This window comes from Symsagittifera roscoffensis, chromosome 3 (assembly GCF_963678635.1).
Source record: "Symsagittifera roscoffensis chromosome 3, txSymRosc1.1, whole genome shotgun sequence".
NCBI classification, from domain to species: Eukaryota; Metazoa; Xenacoelomorpha; order Acoela; family Convolutidae; genus Symsagittifera; species Symsagittifera roscoffensis.
In genome coordinates, this window is record NC_087064.1 from 9,546,385 (window position 1) to 9,566,950 (window position 20,566).

Sequence of the window (20,566 nt, forward strand, 5' to 3'; positions counted from 1 at the left end):
TTCATTTATGAAAATGTATGTTGAATTTTTTCTTGTTCAAACTGCTTTTGATGCCAAAAATGATCTCAGGTAACCAAAACTGCCCCTAAATTGTAAGCCAGTCTTAAATCAATTTAAAATAATTTTCGAACAAATAGTTTCAATAAAGGCTCCATATTTGAGAATAATTGAAAAATATTTTCTTGTATAGACGTCAACCTGGGTATATATATTTCAAACAGATTTCATGAACTTTTGGCTTCTAACTTGAATGATTGGATTGGTTTTTACTAGCGTACCAGCACGCAATTTTTTTTGAAATTGAAATGGCTTTCTTTCTGCTCTGAAACAATTTTGTACAGTCATTGGTTCGCTTTTTAACCCATTCAGCGTCCCCACTTGCGCTAACACAATTAATTAAAAATCATCTGCCATAGCCAAATACGAAAAATATGCTGCCAGTTCTAGCTTATTGTTCCGACTTCCGATATGAAAGTAACGGAATATTTGTGCTCAAGCGGATTTTTTTTCAGACAAGTTTCGACTTTTTGAGTAGCGATTTTTGGCGAATTTTTTTAAATATCATTTAAAAGGTGTTGTTGTTTTGAGCTTAAATTTGAAAAGTTATTTTTACCTGTAATCATTTTTTGTAAAGTTATGGGGGTTTAAAGATTGCCATTTTGGCCAATTTGTGACAATTAACCCGCGATATATTTCATGCTATTAAACGTAAGTGGAGATATAACCCGTTTTAGAAATCGTTCCAAATTGGTTGAAAGAAGCTGATATGCCATAGTTGATTTGTTACAAGGAGCAAAATCTATCCTTTTCTTTTTTATGTGGCGTGTGGCGTGAGATTCTCAAAAATCTCAAATTTCAAAATAAAAATTTTCATTAAATTTAATAAATTTTAATTTTTTTTATGATTACTGCTCCGTAAACCTTAAAAGGCAGTCGGAACATTCAGGGCATCGCCCTGATATGAGCAGTCTTGTATTTATTTATGTATATACAATTATAGAGCTGTTATTAAAAATTGAATGCAAAAAATTTATAAAAGAAGATTGAGCGGTCGTGTTTGAATAGATTGATTTGTTAATAGGATCGAAATCTATTCTTTTGTTCTTTATTTGTGGTGATGATTTCAAAAAAAAATCAAATTTTGGAAAAAAAAACTTCATTTTATTTTATTACATTTAATTTTTTAAATGTTAATACTGTTCCATAAACCTTAAAAGGCCGTCGAAACATTCAGGGTTTTGCCCTGATACGAGCAGTCTTGTTTGAATTTCTGAGCCTTTTAGACATTTAGTTTACAAAATTAGCATCAAATGATTATTTGGAAAACAATTGATATAATAGCAGAGAATCGGTTTTTAGTTACTCGAGAACGCGCAAAAACGTCAATTTCTTTAATTATGATATTATGCTTCAGATATTATAAGAAAAAGTGTTTTCATGATAAAACAATTGGTTCATGAGTCATTTTGTACGTCGTTAGCGGTTTTGAACTGATATTCTACTCTCACATTTTGTTTCGGTTATCCTATACCTGCCTTAGATTATTTGTGTTCATGTTGTTTAATGTTCCTACGCTTATCAGTGAAAAAAACAATTGATTTTCTCGACAAAACAGCAGCTGAAATACCAACTCATTCTTCGAAAACTAAATTACATTGGTTACATTAACCGACCATGGGGAAGGTTCTCATGCTTGAGGGACAGAACGCTTGAAAAAACTTCAACCAATCAAAATCGTTAAGCGTTTCTATTGGCTAAAATCGAAGTCAACATTAACAGAAAATGTATTAAATCAGTGGAAAATAATCAAAAATATACAAATTGCAGGTTACAACCGCATTACTTTTTTGGTAACCATCAACATTATTGAGTTCAAAATCATAAGAATTTTTTTCGTATTAAAAACTCATTTGCTTATTATCTAATAGGTCAATATTAACACTAATGGCCTTGATTTATTTTCTTACATTGAGATTTTTGCGATTTACTTTGAGATTTTGAATATTCAATTCTGATTGGCTGAAAGTAAGCTAAAATTAATTTCAAGCATTCGGTCCCTCAAGCATGAGGGACGCCACCATACAATATCAACAAGTAATCTAGTTTTTAAAAGCTTCTAACAATTGTCAAGTAGTCTAAGAAGAGGATTGCTGTTCTTCTAATTGCCGTACAAGTCATCAAATGACTGCGGTTGTGTTTTTGATCGAGCTGGTGTGGCAAACAATTCGTATGGTAAATAATTTTTAATCTCACTGGCTTTTGGGATTTTGAGAACAATGTTTAGCGTTGCCTCTTTTCTCAAAATTTTTTTTATAATACGCGACAGGACTTGTAAAAAACAATTTCATTGGCTTTTCTTATGACACACGGTAAATGTTTTGTTGTTGATTAAATACGGATTGTGCTGGTGCTTCATCAGGTTTCATTCACAGCAATTAGTAATGAATCCGAACACTGGTAGTGTTTTAGTTTAGCTCTCTAGATTTTTTTATGTTAAGAAACTTTTTTTGAGCCCTGAAAAACTGAGTCATCTCATCAATTTTTTCTTAATTTTTTCTATTCATCCTTTTATTATCACCCTTTTGTTTTTTTTGCAATTGAGTTGTTTCTTAAGTGTACGGAAACTGTAATGAAGACTGTTTTCAGCGTTTTATGATGTATTAAAAAAACTTTTGCATTTTGTTGTTAATGTTTCAGACAGCAATCGCAATCTCACAAAATCATTAACCTAATTTGAGTAACGAGATCCACAAAATCAATAATCAAAAAGTATCTCTGTATCAATTTGCATGAAACCGACACAGAATTTGATTTTCGTTTTTCAATCCAGGCTACTGTATCGGTAGATTTCACATGTTTTGTAGGCAAAAAACTTGAAAACTGGTATGATTAACAACCTTGCTGTATCATAAGTATTAGTTATTATTAATCATAACATCATTTCTTTGAACATGGTAAAAAAATTTAACTACATCTTCACCTTAGTTTAATTTTCGTTCTTTCTGCCTACAATTAAAAATTGTTTCTATAAATCTTTGTAAAACTAACCCCGAGACAATATTGAGTTATACTACACGCTCCTTTTTTCCAAATTTCATGAAATGTGTTAACAACTTGATTAAAAAATTTGAAATTTAGACAGTTTGTGCCGTCTAGTTCTCATCTTGGTGTCTGTTAAAAAGTATTGAGAAGCAACCATTTCAACTTTTATCTGCCCACTATCTTATTCATTTCCAGGAATCTGTTCAAATGAGCAATATATTTTTGCTTTATTCAATATCCCTTATACTGCTGTGATGCTTCTTCCTATATTTTTGTAGTCATTAAAATTTGGGAACTTTTTCTCACAACGGTGAATACTACAAAAAATATATCAACCTTGCATCTGTCTCTATGTCGTGTTGTATCAGCTCGCATTTAACTTTTGACAAAATTTGTTTCTACTGTACATTGAATATACCAGAACTCTGAGTTTAAATGCATAAATTTACTTGCCCGGCATAAGACCTTTGCCGATCCAAAGGGTCCCAAGGGTCCCCCTTTGTACTATTTTGAGGTATCCATTTTTGGTGACGGAGCCAAAAAAATTTTCAAAGGCGCCTCTGGTGCCAGTATATACTAATTTTGATGGGGAGCGCGCGCCGAAAAAACGCGATTTTTTGGTCAACATTTTCCAAAAAATGCCTAAAAAGTATTTTTTGGTCTTTTTTTCTCAAAATTTTGCTTGCGGCGCACAAAATTTGGCCAAAACAGGGTCGTTTGAGTGCTTTGGGAAAATCGGAAAAGGAGACAAAATTTTCGAAGTTTTTTTGAAAATCAGCCCCTGCCCCCACATTCTTTTTTTTCGAAAATACAAATGAGTAGATTAATGGAGTAATGTTCCTTTCTAGTTGAGCGACATTGCTGCCAAGGGAGGTTTGGGCAACCTGATAGATTTGCTGGCACAAACAAAATTCGATAAGGATTCTTCTTCTGGAAGCGAGGATGGCAATCACGATGATGGAAACGAAGCAGGTAATTGCGATTCATGTTTCGACCAATGATGTCAATAGTAATGAAAAATTTTGGATAATATTTCGACTGAAGACTTGTGCAAGCAGATCCCGGGTCAAAGTTTTGACTTTATGTTCCGACCAGCGCGATCGAATCGCCTATGTATCGCCCAGCGCAACCAGAAACCCATGTTTCGACCAAGTTCGACAACCCATTTATGATTTGGATAACCACTCCATTTAACCAGGGAAACGCTAATAATTTATAATTTTTGCGTTTTGCAGCAAAGTTTAATCGGAAAGAAAACAACACAGCAGTCGCCGAAAAGGTAATGCGTCGTAGCGAACCGACTTTTTTCAATCGGATTACCAATTTTCATTAAACTCACTTTTTCCCATCTGCATTTTCTCTCTGCAGAAGTTTTCTATCGAGCAAATGAACTTTGGTTGAAGTATTTGAACAAAAATAACAAAAAAAATTCCACAAACTTTAAGCAATTATGATGCGACTTTGAGTAAAGTTGGTTTCGACTAATTTGAACCTTTATGTTTCGACTATCACTTCAACTATAGGCGCTGCGCTGCATGGATGTTTTTCGGCAAGCTATGACGTTCGCCTCGATCAATTCGGTCAAAACATACTGCGGAAACCTCGAACCGAGATATCATTTTTTAAAATATAAATCTGCAATTAAAATCAACAACTGAGTTTTTAATGCATTTTTAAGCATGAAAAGCACTAGAGACTAAAAAATGAACTGTCACACCGAGAAACCCAGTTTTCTGCTGATAACTTTCACGTTGTGAGAACAATTTTTTTTCTTCTATTCAAGAGAACTCTTTTGTGCAAGAGCAGTTCACTGTAATTTACTGTAGAAGGTAAAGAACTAGACATGTAATGGCTGAAACTGAGCACTAATTACGTTTCGATTTATATGCTGGCCGATTTAACTTTAAGCTAGTTGAGGTTTTGCAAGTCGATAAAGTGCCCCAATGATTCCCAATGACAAAACCATTGAAACAGGATAGTCAGAATATTGAAAAAGTTTTTTTACAGAGTTAAAATCAAATTGCTGACAATATCATTTTCGGTCAAAGGAGTTCAAACAATCTAAAAATGCTCACTTTGACATCGAACCAGGGGGCGAATCTAAAACTTTTTCAACCATTCCTTTCCTTTTTTTAAGTCGGCCAAATTAATTTTCCGAGCTCACACAAGTCACTACAACGACCCTGTTCTGACCAAATACACTGACCTGTTTGAGAAAGTTTGATTTTTTTGATAAACCAATGTTTAAAATAAATTGGGATCGAACGAAAAGTGGTAACTCAATATTTTATTTAACAGAGAGGGAGTAATTCAAATCACATAGGTTGCACAAATTTTTTTTTTCTAATAGACCAAAAATTTGTCGATTTGTACTTGACAAGGCATGAAAAAATGATCTAAAACAATAAAGAAAAAATCAATTAATGCAATTTTTTATGAACTTTTTGCTTAATTATTTGCCGAAAAGTACCTAACATTAATAAAAGCTTTTCTGAATCTAAAATGTATTCTGATAATCGTAGGTTTTTCTTGTCAAAAATAAGAATATTTTAAGTATGGCGAAGCAACACAGAAAAATCTCGCTCAGAAATCTTTCCGATCTGTGTTGCAAAAACGTATCGAAAAACTATTTACAAAATCTTAGTTTCTTTCTAAAGCAGAAACAAGCAAAAAAGAACTCAAATTTCTTAAACAAACACACAAATCATAGACCACGTTGCAAAAACCTACAAAAATGTGTTTGCGATTTCCAAAAGCATAGAAAGTTAAGTCTTGAAATAACTTTTTTGATTTAAACATTGTTGTGGGTCCTCAAAATCAGTGTCCGACAGCTCAATCTCATTTACTGCCAATAATTTGAACTTACCAGCTAAATCTTAAAAACTGCAAAAACGAACACCTCTCCGATCTCAAAAACTGGTAGAATGAACACCTTTCCGATTTCAAATACTAGAAGATTTTTAAAAATTTTCGATCTCATATACCGAGAGAATGAAGGTTGTTTGATCTCAAATACTAACAGCACAAACAGTTTTCCAATCTCAAATTTTAAAAAAAGTTAAAACAAACAGAGGTACACTATTTCATGGGTTATATGCTGATTTATCAAAAAAACTTCGTTTATTTCAAAAACTAAATGTTACATCCAAGGTTTCGGTTGAGCAAAAAAATTAGGATTTGTTATTGCATTCCACTAACAATAGTTAAATCCTTTTTTTTTTAATTTTGGAGTTTTTTTTACGTAAAAAAAGCATATCATGCAGTTTTCATAAATAGAATTCATATGATTAGCATTTTTTCCTGAAAAAACACACTTTTGATAACCAATATGTTTATTTTTCAATGGAAATCCAAAGTAAGCTCATTCGGTCTTGCCTAGTAACCTTTTAAAAGGATTTTTTTTAAATGAGTGGAAAAAATGCGTGTTATACAAGTTTTATATACGGGAATCGTGTGATAAGCATTTTTTCACAAAAACCAGGCATAGAATTGTGTGGTAAGCATTTTTTTGTATGGACTTGTATCAAAAGCATTTTTGTTTTAGTGAAGTCAACCCGGGTGTCGATTAAAACGAACTTCATATTAGGCATTGCTAGCTTAATTAATAATTTCAGAAATGAAAAAAGTTTGGCTTCCAATCTTGTTCTCTTGTGTATCGATAACTTATTCTCATTCACTCAGACCAATTTAAGTTCATGCTGCAAAAAGTTCCACGAAGCGTTGTTTTTAGAAACCAAAATCAGGCTGAAAAATGTGTATGAGAAAATTAATTGAGAAAATTGCGTAGCTGTTTTTTTCCTACTTTGTCAGCTGTCGGATCAAAAAACTGCCCACCCGGTTTAATCTTCACGAAAACGCAAATCATACAATTTTTTTACTGCGTCTTAAGAAAAATCTAATCATGCAAATTTTTTACTGTTTTGAAAATTATTATTGGTTTAATCGAATTTCAAATTTGAAATTATTTAATACTTAGGATTGTAGTCGTGCAGTCAGAAAATGAAAGTAATCATTTATGGAAATGGTATGACAAGCATTTTTTGAAAGTCACTCTGAAACTTCCCTTTCAATTTTTCTAAAACGATGAAAAAAAAACTTTTTTTCTGCGATGCCTATTTTATAGGGTAGAAAAAAATCATTTCAAATTTTTAAAATACAAAAAGAAGCCTCATTGAAAGTTTCAGCAAAAATTAGAACTTTCATATTTTCATCATCGGAAGAACAAAAAACATATATTCAAGGCGGTTAGTTTTAAATCTAGTAAAAATTCACTTTTACTTTACTGAAAAACGCTAGTCATTCACTTTTTATTGATACAAAAGTAATAATCATAGAATTATAGATCTTTCATGCTATTTTCTGTACTTATGAAATTGTATAAAAATTGTGTGAGTAGTATGTTTCGATCAACTCGGGCTAGCTCGATCTGAAGTGAAATTATCCAGTCGCTAATTTAGTCGAGTTGAGTTACAAACTGAGCTAAAAACGAATTAAAAACTACAAAAACCGAAAAAGTCTTCGATATGTTTATTGAAATATCTGTTGCAGTCGACAGCAGCGTTGACATCTCCAATCATCTTAAAATGAGTGACTTGATTCCCATTGGACGGAATGGGGGAGAGTTGGATGGGTTCTACAGGTACTCCGGATCCCTCACCACTCCCCCCTGTAACGAGATAGTGGAGTGGACTGTCTTCCACAAACCCATCTTCATCTCTTTGAAACAGGTACTAATTGATATCAAAGAAATAGGGTGTGTGTGTGGGGGGAGTAGAGGGGGGCGTGGCTTTTCTTTATTTTTTCCTTGGCAGCGTTAAAATTGAGATGAAACAAGAACAACCTAATTTCACAGAATATAATTTCATGAGAAAACTTAGAAATACTTTCGTCTATTCTCTGGGCCTCTTTACGCAGTTAAGTAGAAAAAAATCAAGCTCTATCAATTTACGGCATAAAAAGCACCCATCGCATCAATTTTGCAAAGAAGGCGTCAACATTCGTTATACTTGTAATTGCTCACATGAAACCGTTTTTGATAGATTTAAGTATCGTATAATATTTGAAATCTATTGAAAATATTTGTGTTAAGCAAGTATGAAAAAATGATATAATTTACTTTAGCAAATGGTTATCTCAAAACTGTTAAAAGATTAAGCATAGGGGGGACAGGGGGGGGGGGCGTGGCTTTTCTGTATTTTTTCATTGGCAGCGTTAAAAATGAGATGAAACAAGCACAACCTAATTTCAAAGAATATAATTTCATAAGACAACTTAGAAATGCCTTCGTCTATTCTCTGGGCCTCTTTACGCAGTTAAGTATCAAAAAATCAAGCTCTATCAACTTACGGCATAAAAAACACCCATCGCATCAATTTTGCAAAGAAGCCGTCAACATTCGTTATACTTGTAATTGCTCAAATGAAACCGTTTTTTTTTGGGGGGGGGAGGCGTGGCTTTCTGTATTTTTCCGTGGCAGCGTCAAAACTGAGTTGAAGCAAGCACAACCTAATTTCAAAGAATATAATTACATAAGACAACTTAGAAATGCCTTCGTCTATTCTCTGGGCCTCTTTACGCAGTTAAGTATGGAAAAATCAAGCTCTATCAATTTACGGCATACAAAACACCCATCGCATCAATTTTGCAAAGAAGGCGTCAACATTCGTTATACTTGTAACTTCTCAAATGAAACCGTTTTTAATATTTTTAAGAAATGTATAATTTTTGAAAATTATTGAAAATTTACGGCATAATTTATTGAAAATTTACTCTATCAATTTACGGCATAAAAAGCACCCATCGCATCAAATTTGCAAAGAAGGCATCAAAATTCGTTTTACTTGTATTTTGCTCAAATGAAACCGTTTTTAATATTTTTAAGAACTGTATAATTTTTGAAAATTATTGAAAATATTTGTGTTAAGCAATATTGAAAAATTGATGTCATGTGCTTTAGCAAAATTTTTTCTCTAAATTGTTAAAATTTTGAGCAGAGGGGGTAAGCGTCGCTTTTTTGTGCTTTTTTGCTTGGCGGCGTTAAAGTTGACAAGTTGACATAACCTAATTTCACAGAATATATTTTTCATAAGACAACTTAGAAATTCCTTCGTTTTTTCTCTTGGCCTCTTTACGCAGTTAAGTATGACAAAAAATCAAGATCTATCAACTTACGGCTTTAAAAGCAACCATCGCATCAATTTTGCAAAGAAGGCATCAAACTTCGTTATTTTGTAATTTGCGTGGCTTTCTGTATTTTTTCCTTGGCGGCGTTAAAGTTAAGATGAAAAAAACATAACCTAGTACACAGAAAATAATTTCATAAGACAACTTAGAAATGCCTTCGTCTATTCTCTTGGCCTCTTTAAGCAGTTAAGTATGAAAACAATCAAGCTCTATCAACTTACGGCATAAAAAACATCCATCGCATCAATTTCGCAAAGGAGGCATCAACATTTGTTGTCTTTTTACTTTCCTCAAATGAAACCGTTTTTTTGGAGGGGGGGATATGGCTTTTTGTATTTTTTCCGTGGCAGCGTCAAAATTGAGTTGAAACAAGCACAACCTAGTTTCACAGAATATAATTACAAAAGACAACTTAGAAATGCCTTCGTCAATTCTCTGGGCCTCTTTACCCAGTTAAGTATGAAAAAAATCAAGCTCTATCAATTTACCGCATAAAAAGCACCCATCGCATCAATTTTGCAAAGAAGGCGTCAACATTCGTTATATTTTTAATTTGCTCAAATGAAACCGTTTTCTTGGGGGGAAGGGCGGGGCTTTCTGTATTTTTTGTGGCAGTATCAAAATTGAGATGAAACAAGCAAAACCTAATTTCACAGAATTTAAATTCATACGGCAACTTAGAAATGCCTTCGTCTATACTCTGGGCCTTTTTACGCAGTTAAGTGGGATAAAAATCAAACTCTATCATTTTACGGCATAAAATTCACCCATCGCATCAATTTCGCAAAGGAGGCATCAACATTTGTTGTCTTTTTACTTTCCTCAAATGAAACCGTTTTTTTTGGAGGGGGGGATATGGCTTTTTGTATTTTTTCCGTGGCAGCGTCAAAATTGAGTTGAAACAAGCACAACCTAGTTTCACAGAATATAATTACAAAAGACAACTTAGAAATGCCTTCGTCAATTCTCTGGGCCTCTTTACCCAGTTAAGTATGAAGAAAATCAAGCTCTATCAATTTACCGCATAAAAAGCACCCATCGCATCAATTTTGCAAAGAAGGCGTCAACATTTGTTATATTTTTATTTTGCTCAAATGAAACCGTTTTCATGGGGGGGTGGCTCTCTGTGTTTTTTGTGGCAGTGTCAAAATTGAGATGAAACAAGCAAAACCTGATTTCACAGAATATAAATACAAAAGACAATTTAGAAATGCATTCGTCTATTCTCTGGGCCTCTTTACCCAGTTAACTATGAAAAAAATCAAGCTCTATCAATTTACAGCACAAAAAGCACCCATCGCATCAATTTTGCAAAGAAGGCGTCAACATTTGTTATATTTTTATTTTGCTCAAATGAAACCGTTTTCTTGGGGGGGGGGGTGGCTTTCTGTGTTTTTTGTGGCAGTGTCAAAATTGAGATGAAACAAGCAAAACCTGATTTCACAGAATATAAATACAAAAGACAATTTAGAAATGCCTTCGTCTATTCTCTGGGCCTCTTTACCCAGTTAACTATGAAAAAAATCAAGCTCTATCAATTTACAGCACAAAAAGCACCCATCGCATCAATTTTGCAAAGAAGGCGTCAACATTCGTTATATTTTTAATTTGCTCAAATGAAACCGTTTTCTTGGGGGGAAGGGCGGGGCTTTCTGTATTTTTTGTGGCAGCATCAAAATTGAGATGAAACAAGCAAAACCTAATTTCACAGAATTTAAATTCATACGGCAACTTAGAAATGCCTTCGTCTATTCTCTGGGCCTTTTTACGCAGTTAAGTGGGATAAAAATCAAACTCTATCATTTTACGGCATAAAATTCACCCATCGCATCAATTTCGCAAAGGAGGCATCAACATTTGTTGTCTTTTTACTTTCCTCAAATGAAACCGTTTTTTTGGAGGGGGGGATATGGCTTTTTGTATTTTTCCGTGGCAGCGTCAAAATTGAGTTGAAACAAGCACAACCTAGTTTCACAGAATATAATTACAAAAGACAACTTAGAAATGCCTTCGTCAATTCTCTGGGCCTCTTTACCCAGTTAAGTATGAAAAAAATCAAGCTCTATCAATTTACCGCATAAAAAGCACCCATCGCATCAATTTTGCAAAGAAGGCGTCAAAATTTGTTTTATTTTTATTTTGCTCAAATGAAACCGTTTTCTTGGGGGGGTGGCTTTCTGTGTTTTTTGTGGCAGTGTCAAAATTGAGATGAAACAAGCAAAACCTTATTTCACAGAATATAAATACAAAAGACAATTTAGAAATGCCTTCGTCTATTCTCTGGGCCTCTTTACCCAGTTAACTATGAAAAAAATCAAGCTCTATCAATTTACAGCACAAAAAGCACCCATCGCATCAATTTTGCAAAGAAGGCGTCAACATTTGTTATATTTTTATTTTGCTCAAATGAAACCGTTTTCTTGGGGGGGGGGGGGTGGCTTTCTGTGTTTTTTGTGGCATCGTCAAAATTGAGATGAAACAAGCAAAACCTAATTTCACAGAATTTAAATTCATACGGCAACTTAGAAATGCCTTCGTCTATTCTCTGGGCCTTTTTACGCAGTTAAGTGTGACAAAAACCAAGCTCTATCAACTTACGGCATAAAAAGCACCCATCGCATCAATTTTGCAAAGAAGGCATCAAAATTCGTTATACTTGTATTTTGCTCAAATGAAACCGATTTAATATTTTTAAGAACTGTATAAATTTTGAAAATTTTTGAAAAAAATTGTGTTAAGCAACATTGAAAAAAAGATGTCATGTGCTTTAGCAAAAGGTTTTCTCATCAATTTCGCCAAGAAGGCGTCAACATTCGTTGTCTTTTTCATTTGCTCAAATGAAACCGTTTTTTTGGAGGGGGCGCGGCTTTCTGTATTTTTTCCGTGGGAGCGTCAAAATTGAGTTGAAACAAGCACAACCTAATTTCACAGAATCTAATTACATAAGATAACTTAGAAATGCCTTCGTCTATTCGCTTGGCCTCTTTACCCAGTTAAGTATAAAAAAATCAAGCTCTATCAATTTACAGCACAAAAAGCACCCATCGCATCAATTTTGCAAAGAAGGCGTCAAAATTTGTTATATTTTTATTTTGCTCAAATGAAACCGTTTTCTTGGGGGGGTGGCTTTCTGTGTTTTTTGTGGCAGTGTCAAAATTGAGATGAAACAAGCAAAACCTTATTTCACAGAATATAAATACAAAAGACAATTTAGAAATGCCTTCGTCTATTCTCTGGGCCTCTTTACCCAGTTAACTATGAAAAAAATCAAGCTCTATCAATTTACAGCACAAAAAGCACCCATCGCATCAATTTTGCAAAGAAGGCGTCAACATTTGTTATATTTTTAATTTGCTCAAATGAAACCGTTTTCTTGGGGGGGGCGTGGCTTTCTGTATTTTTTTGTGGCATCGTCAAAATTGAGATGAAACAAGCAAAACCTAATTTCACAGAATTTAAATTCATACGGCAACTTAGAAATGCCTTCGTCTATTCTCTGGGCCTTTTTACGCAGTTAAGTGTGACAAAAATCAAGCTCTATCAATTTACAGCACAAAAAGCACCCATCGCATCAATTTTGCAAAGAAGGCGTCAACATTTGTTATATTTTTATTTTGCTCAAATGAAACCGTTTTCATGGGGGGTGGCTCTCTGTGTTTTTTGTGGCAGTGTCAAAATTGAGATGAAACAAGCAAAACCTGATTTCACCGAATATAAATACAAAAGACAATTTAGAAATGCCTTCGTCTATTCTCTGGGCCTCTTTACCCAGTTAACTATGAAAAAAATCAAGCTCTATCAATTTACAGCACAAAAAGCACCCATCGCATCAATTTTGCAAAGAAGGCGTCAACATTTGTTATATTTTTAATTTGCTCAAATGAAACCGTTTTCTTGGGGGGGGGTCGTGGCCTTTTGTATTTTTTCCGTGGCAGCGTCAAAATTGAGTTGAAACAAGCACAACCTAGTTTCACAGAATATAATTACAAAAGACAACTTAGAAATGCCTTCGTCAATTCTCTGGGCCTCTTTACCCAGTTAAGTATGAAAAAAATCAAACTCTATCATTTTACGGCATAAAATTCACCCATCGCATCAAATTCGCAAAGAAGGCGTCAACATTTGTTATCTTTTTATTTTGCTCAAATGAAACCCTTTTGGGGGGGGGGGCGTGGCTTTCTGTCTGTTTTTTGTGGCAGCGTCAAAATTGAGATGAAACAAGCAAAACCTAATTTCACAAAATATAATTACATAAGACAACTTAGAAATGCCTCCAACTATTCTCTGGGCCTTTTTACGCAGTTAAGTGTGACAAAAACCAAACTCTATCAACTTACGGCATAAAAAGCACCCATCGCATCAATTTTGCAAAGAAGGCATCAAAATTCGTTATACTTGTATTTTGCTCAAATGAAACCGTTTTTAATATTTTTAAGAACTATATAATTTTTGAAAATTTTTGAAAAAAAATGTGTTAAGCATCATTGAAAAAAAGCTGTCATGTGGTTTAGCAAAAGTTTTTCTCATCAATTTCGCAAAGAAGGCGTCAACATTTGTTGTCTTTTTAATTTGCTCAAATGAAACCGTTTTTTTGGAGGGGGGCCTGGCTTTCTGTATTTTTTCCGTGGCAGTGTCAAAATTGAGATGAAACAAGCAAAACCTGATTTCACAGAATATAATTTCATATGACAACTTAGAAATGCCTCCAACTTTTCTCTGGGCCTTTTTACGCAGTTAAGTGTGACAAAAATCAAACTCTATCAACTTACGGCATAAAAAGCACCCATCGCATCAATTTTGCAAAGAAGACATCAAAATTCGTTATACTTGTATTTTGCTCAAATGAAACCGTTTTTAATATTTTTAAGAACTGTATAATTTTTGAAAATTTTTGAAAATAATTGTGTTAGGCAACATTGAAAAAATGATGTCATGTGCTTTAGCAAAAGGTTTTCTCATCAATTTCGCAAAGAAGGCGTCAACATTCGTTGTCTTTTTAATTTGCTCAAATAAAACCGTTTTTTTGGAGGGGGCGTGGTTTTCTGTATTTTTTCCGTGGTAGCGTCAAAGTTGAGTTGAAACAAGCACAACCTAATTTCACAGAATAAAATTACACAAGACAACTTAGAAATGCCTTCGTCTATTCTCAGGGCCTTTTTACGCAGTTAAGTGTGACAAAAACCAAACTCTATCAACTTACGTCATAAAAAGCACCCATCGCATCAATTTTGCAAAGAAGGCATCAAAATTCGTTATACTTGTATTTTGCTCAAATGAAACCGTTTTTAATATTTTTAAGAACTGTATAATTTTTGAAAATTTTTGAAAATAATTGTGTTAGGCAACATTGAAAAAATGATGTCATGTGCTTTAGCAAAAGGTTTTCTCATCAATTTCGCAAAGAAGGCGTCAACATTCGTTGTCTTTTTAATTTGCTCAAATAAAACCGTTTTTTTTGGAGGGGGCGTGGCTTTCTGTAATTTTCCTTGGCAGCATTAAAATTGAGATGAAACAAGCAAAACCTAATTTCACAGAATATAATTTCATAGGGCAACTTAGAAATGCATTCGTCTATTCTCTGGGCCTTTTTACGCAGTTAAGTGTGACAAAAACCAAACTCTATCAACTTACGTCATAAAAAGCACCCATCGCATCAATTTTGCAAAGAAGGCATCAAAATTCGTTATACTTGTATTTTGCTCAAATGAAACCGTTTTTAATATTTTTAAGAACTGTATAACTTTTGAAAGTTATTGAAAATGATTGTGTTAAGCAACATTGAAAAAATGATGTCATGTGCTTTAGCAAAAGGTTTTCTCGAAACTGTTAAAACTTTGAGCAGAAGGGGGGGGCGTCGCTTTTTTGTGTTTTTTTGCTTGGCGGCGTTAAAGTTGACATAACCTAATTTCACAGAATATATTTTTCATAAGACAACTTAGAAATGCCTTCGTTTTTTCTCTTGGCCTCTTTACGCAGTTAAGTATGAAAAAAATCAAGCTCTATCAACTTACGGCAGAAAAAACACCCATCGCATCAATTTCGCAAAGAAGGCGTCAACATTCGTTGTCTTTTTAGTTTGCTCAAATGAAACCGTTTTTTTTAGGGGGGCGTGGTTTTCTGTATTTTTTCCGTGGCAGCGTCAAAACTGAGTTGAAACAAGCACAACCTAATTTCACAGAAAATAATTTCTTAAGACAACTTAGAAATGCCTTCGTCTTTTGTCTGAGCCTTTTTACGCAGTTAGGTATGACAAAAATCAAGCTCTATCAACTTATGGCTTAAAAAGCACCCATTGCATCAATTTTTCAAAGAAGGCGTCAAAATTCGTTATGTTTCTAATTTGCTCATCTGAAACCGTTTTGGTAGGGGGCGTGGCTTTTCTGTAATTTTCCTTGGCAGCAGTAAAAGTGAGATGAAACAAGCATAACCTAATTTCACAGAATATAATTTCATATGACAACTTAGAAATGCCTCCAACTATTCTCTGGACCTTCTTACGCAGTTAAGTGTGACAAAAATCAAACTCTATCAACTTACGGCATAAAAAGCACCTATCGCATCAATTTTGCAAAAAAAAGGCATCAAAATTCCTTATACTTGTAATTTGCTCAACTGAAACCATTTTTGATATTGTTAAGAAACGTATAATTTCTGAAAATTACTGAAAATATTCATGTTGAGCAATATTGAAAAATTGATGTCATACGCTTTAGCAAAAAATTTTCTCGAAACTGCTAAAAAGTTGCGCAGAGGGGGGGCGTCGCTTTTTTGTTTTTTTTTCCTTGGCAGCGTTAAAATTGAGATGAAACAAGCACAACCTAATTTAACAAAATATAATTTCATGAGAAAACTTAGAAATACTTTCGTCTATTCTCTGGGCCTCTTTACGCAGTTAAGTATGGCAAAAATCAAGATCTATCAACTTACGGCATAAAAAGCACCCATCGCATCAATTTTGCAAAGAAGGCGCCAAAATTCGTTATATTTGTAATTTGCTCAAATGAAACCAATTGGGGGGGGGGGGGCGTGGCGTTCTGTATTTTTTCCTTGGCGGCGTTAAAGTTAAGATGAAGGAAACATAACCTAATATCACAGAATTTAATTTCATTAGACCACTTAGAAATGCCTTCGTCTATTCTCTTGGCCTCTTTACGCGGTTAAGTGTGACAAAAATCAAACGCTATCAACTTACGGCATAAAAAGCACCCATCGCATCAATTTTGAAAAGAAGGCGTCAAATTTAATTATAAAAATAATTAGCTCAATGGAAACCGCCTGTTTTGGGCGTGTCTTTTCTGTAACTTTCCTTGGCAGCAGTAAAAGTGAGATGAAACAAGCATAACCTAATTTCACAGAATATAATTTCATATGACAACTTAAAAATGCCTCCAACTATTCTCTGGACCTTCTTACGCAGTTAAGTGTGACAAAAATCAAACTCTATCAACTTACGGCATAAAAAGCACCTATCGCATCAATTTCGCAAAAAAAGGCATCAAAATTCCTTATACTTGTAATTTGCTCAACTGAAACCGTTTTTGATATTGTTAAGAAACGTATAATTTCTGAAAATTACTGAAAATATTCATGTTGAGCAATATTGAAAAATTGATGTCATATGCTTTAGCAAAAAATTTTCCCGAAACTGTTAAAAGTTGAGCAGAGGGGGGCGTCGCTTTTTTGTTTTTTTTCCTTGGCAGCGTTAAAATTGAGATGAAACAAGCACAACCTAATTTAACAAAAGATAATTTCATGAGAAAACTTAGAAATACTTTCGTCTATTCTCTGGGCCTCTTTACGCAGTTAAGTATGACAAAAATCAAGATCTATCAACTTACGGCATAAAAAGCACCCATCGCATCAATTTTGCAAAGAAGGCGCCAAAATTCGTTATATTTGTAATTTGCTCAAATGAAACCAATTGGGGGGGGGGGCGTGGCGTTCTGTATTTTTTCCTTGGCGGCGTTAAAGTTAAGATGAAGGAAACATAACCTAATATCACAGAATTTAATTTCATTAGACCACTTAAAAATGCCTTCGTCTATTCTCTTGGCCTCTTTACGCGGTTAAGTGTGACAAAAATCAAACGCTATCAACTTACGGCATAAAAAGCACCCATCGCATCAATTTTGAAAAGAAGGCGTCAAATTTAATTATAAAAATAATTAGCTCAATGGAAACCGTCTGTTTTGGGCGTGTCTTTTCTGTAACTTTCCTTGGCAGCATTAAAAATGAAATGAAACAAGCATAACCTAATTTCACAGAATAGAATTTCATAAGACAACTTAGAAATTCCTTCGTCTATTCTCTGGGCCTCTTTTTGCGGTTAAGTATAAAAAAATCAAGCTCTATCAATTTACGGCATAAAAAGCACCCATCGCATCAATTTCGCAAAGAAGGCGTCAACAATCGTTATCTTTTTAATTTGCTCAAATGAAACTGTTTTTTTTTTGGGGGGGGGGGCCTGGCTTTCTGTATTTTTTCCATGGCAGCGTCAAAATTGAGTTGAAACAAGCACAACCTAATCTCACAGAATATAATTTCATGAGACAACTTAGAAAAGCCTTCGTCTATTCTCTGGGCCTCTTTTTGCGATTAAGCATGAAAAAATCAAGCTCTATCAATTTACGGCATAAAAAGTACCCATTGCATCAATTTTGCAAAGAAGGCGTCTAAATTCGTTAAATTTATAACTAGCTCAGATGGAACCGCCCAAAAGGCGTCAGATGGAACGCAGTTAAGTGTGACAAAAATCAAACTCTATCAACTTACGGCATAAAAAGCACCTATCGCATCAATTTCGCAAAAAAAAGCATCAAAATTCCTTATACTTGTAATTTGCTCAACTGAAACCGTTTTTGATATTGTTAAGAAACGTATAATTTCTGAAAATTACTGAAAATATTCATGTTGAGCAATATTGAAAAATTGATGTCATATGCTTTAGCAAAAAATTTTCCCGAAACTGTTAAAAGTTGAGCAGAGGGGGGCGTCGCTTTTTTGTTTTTTTTCCTTGGCAGCGTTAAAATTGAGATGAAACAAGCACAACCTAATTTATCAAAATATAATTTCATGAGAAAACTTAGAAATACTTTCGTCTATTCTCTGGGCCTCTTTACGCAGTTAAGTATGACAAAAATCAAGATCTATCAACTTACGGCATAAAAAGCACCCATCGCATCAATTTTGCAAAGAAGGCGCCAAAATTCGTTATATTTGTAATTTGCTCAAATGAAACCAATTGGGGGGGGGGGCGTGGCGTTCTGTATTTTTTCCTTGGCGGCGTTAAAGTTAAGATGAAGGAAACATAACCTAATATCACAGAATTTAATTTCATTAGACCACTTAGAAATGCCTTCGTCTATTCTCTTGGCCTCTTTACGCGGTTAAGTGTGACAAAAATCAAACGCTATCAACTTACGGCATAAAAAGCACCCATCGCATCAATTTTGAAAAGAAGGCGTCAAATTTAATTATAAAAATAATTAGCTCAATGGAAACCGTCTGTTTTGGGCGTGTCTTTTCTGTAACTTTCCTTGGCAGCATTAAAAATGAAATGAAACAAGCATAACCTAATTTCACAGAATAGAATTTCATAAGACAACTTAGAAATTCCTTCGTCTATTCTCTGGGCCTCTTTTTGCGGTTAAGTATAAAAAAATCAAGCTCTATCAATTTACGGCATAAAAAGCACCCATCGCATCAATTTCGCAAAGAAGGCGTCAACAATCGTTATCTTTTTAATTTGCTCAAATGAAACTGTTTTTTTTTGGGGGGGGGGGGCGTGGCTTTCTGTATTTTTTCCATGGCAGCGTCAAAATTGAGTTGAAACAAGCACAACCTAATCTCACAGAATATATTTTCATGAGACAACTTAGAAAAGCCTTCGTCTATTCTCTGGGCCTCTTTTTGCAATTAAGCATGAAAAAATCAAGCTCTATCAATTTACGGCATAAAAAGTACCCATTGCATCAATTTTGCAAAGAAGGCGTAAAATTTCGTTATATTTATAATTAGCTCAGATGGAACCGTCTTTTTTTAGCGTGGCTTTTCTGTATTTTTTCCGTGGCATTGTCAAAATTGAGTTGAAACAAGCACAACCTAATTTCACAGAATATAATTTCAGAAGACAACTTAGAAAAGCCTTCGTCTTTTCTCTGGGCCTCTTTACGCGGTTAAGTATGAAAAAATCAAGCTCTAACAATTTACGGCATAAAAAGCACCCATTGCATCAATTTTGCAAAGAAGGCGTAAAATTTCGTTATATTTATAATTAGCTCAAATGAAACCGTCTTTTTTGGGCGTAGATTTTCTGTAATTTTCCTTGGCAGCATTAAAATTGAGATGGAAAAAGCATAACCTAATTTCACAGAATATAGTTTCATAAGTCAACTTAGAAATGCCTTCGTCTTTTCTCTGGGCCTCTTTACGCAATTAAGTATGAAAAAAATCAAGCTCTATCAACTTACGGAATAAAAAGCACCCATCGCATCAATTTCGCGAAGAAGGCGTCAATATTCGTTATCTTTTTAATTTGGGGGGGGGGGGTGGCTTTCTGTATTTTTTCCATGGCAGCGTCAAAATTGAGTTGAAACAAGCACAACCTAATCTCACAGAATATAATTTCATGAGACAACTTAGAAAAGCCTTCGTCTATTCTCTGGGCCTCTTTTTGCGATTAAGCATGAAAAAATCAAGCTCTATCAATTTACGGCATAAAAAGTACCCATTGCATCAATTTTGCAAAGAAGGCGTCTAAATTCGTTAAATTTATAATTAGCTCAGATGGAACCGTCTTTTTTTGGCGTGGCTTTTCTGTATTTTTTCCGTGGCATTGTCAAAATTGAGTTGAAACAAGCACAACCTAATTTCACAGAATATAAATTCAGAAGACAACCTAGAAAAGCCTTCGTTTTTTCACTGGGCCTCTTTACTCGGTTAAGTATGAAAAAATCAAGCTCTAACAATTTACGGCATAAAAAGCACCCATTGCATCAATTTTGCAAAGAAGGCGTAAAATTTCGTTATATTTATAATTAGCTCAAATGAAACCGTCTTTTTGGGCGTAGATTTTCTGTAATTTTCCTTGGCAGCATTAAAATTGAGATGGAAAAAGCATAACCTAATTTCACAGAATATAGTTTCATAAGTCAACTTAGAAATGCCTTCGTCTTTTCTCTGGGCCTCTTTACGCAATTAAGTATGAAAAAAATCAAGCTCTATCAACTTACGGCATAAAAAGCACCCATCGCATCAATTTCGCGAAGAAGGCGTCAATATTCGTTATCTTTTTAATTTGCTAAAATGAAACCGTTTTTTTTGGGGGGGGGGGGAGGCATGG

General features: G+C 34.3%; 1 protein-coding gene across 1 annotated transcript in view; it reads left to right on the forward strand.

The window, feature by feature from the left end:
- Positions 1–20,566, forward strand: part of LOC134842501 (carbonic anhydrase 7-like) — a 39,581-nt gene that overhangs the window by 16,290 nt on the left and 2,725 nt on the right. The window contains exons 5-6 of the mRNA XM_063858873.1: positions 3,891–4,014; positions 7,591–7,769. Coding sequence (XP_063714943.1) covers positions 3,891–4,014; positions 7,591–7,769 — 303 coding nt within the window. The remainder of the gene's footprint in view (positions 1–3,890; positions 4,015–7,590; positions 7,770–20,566) is intronic.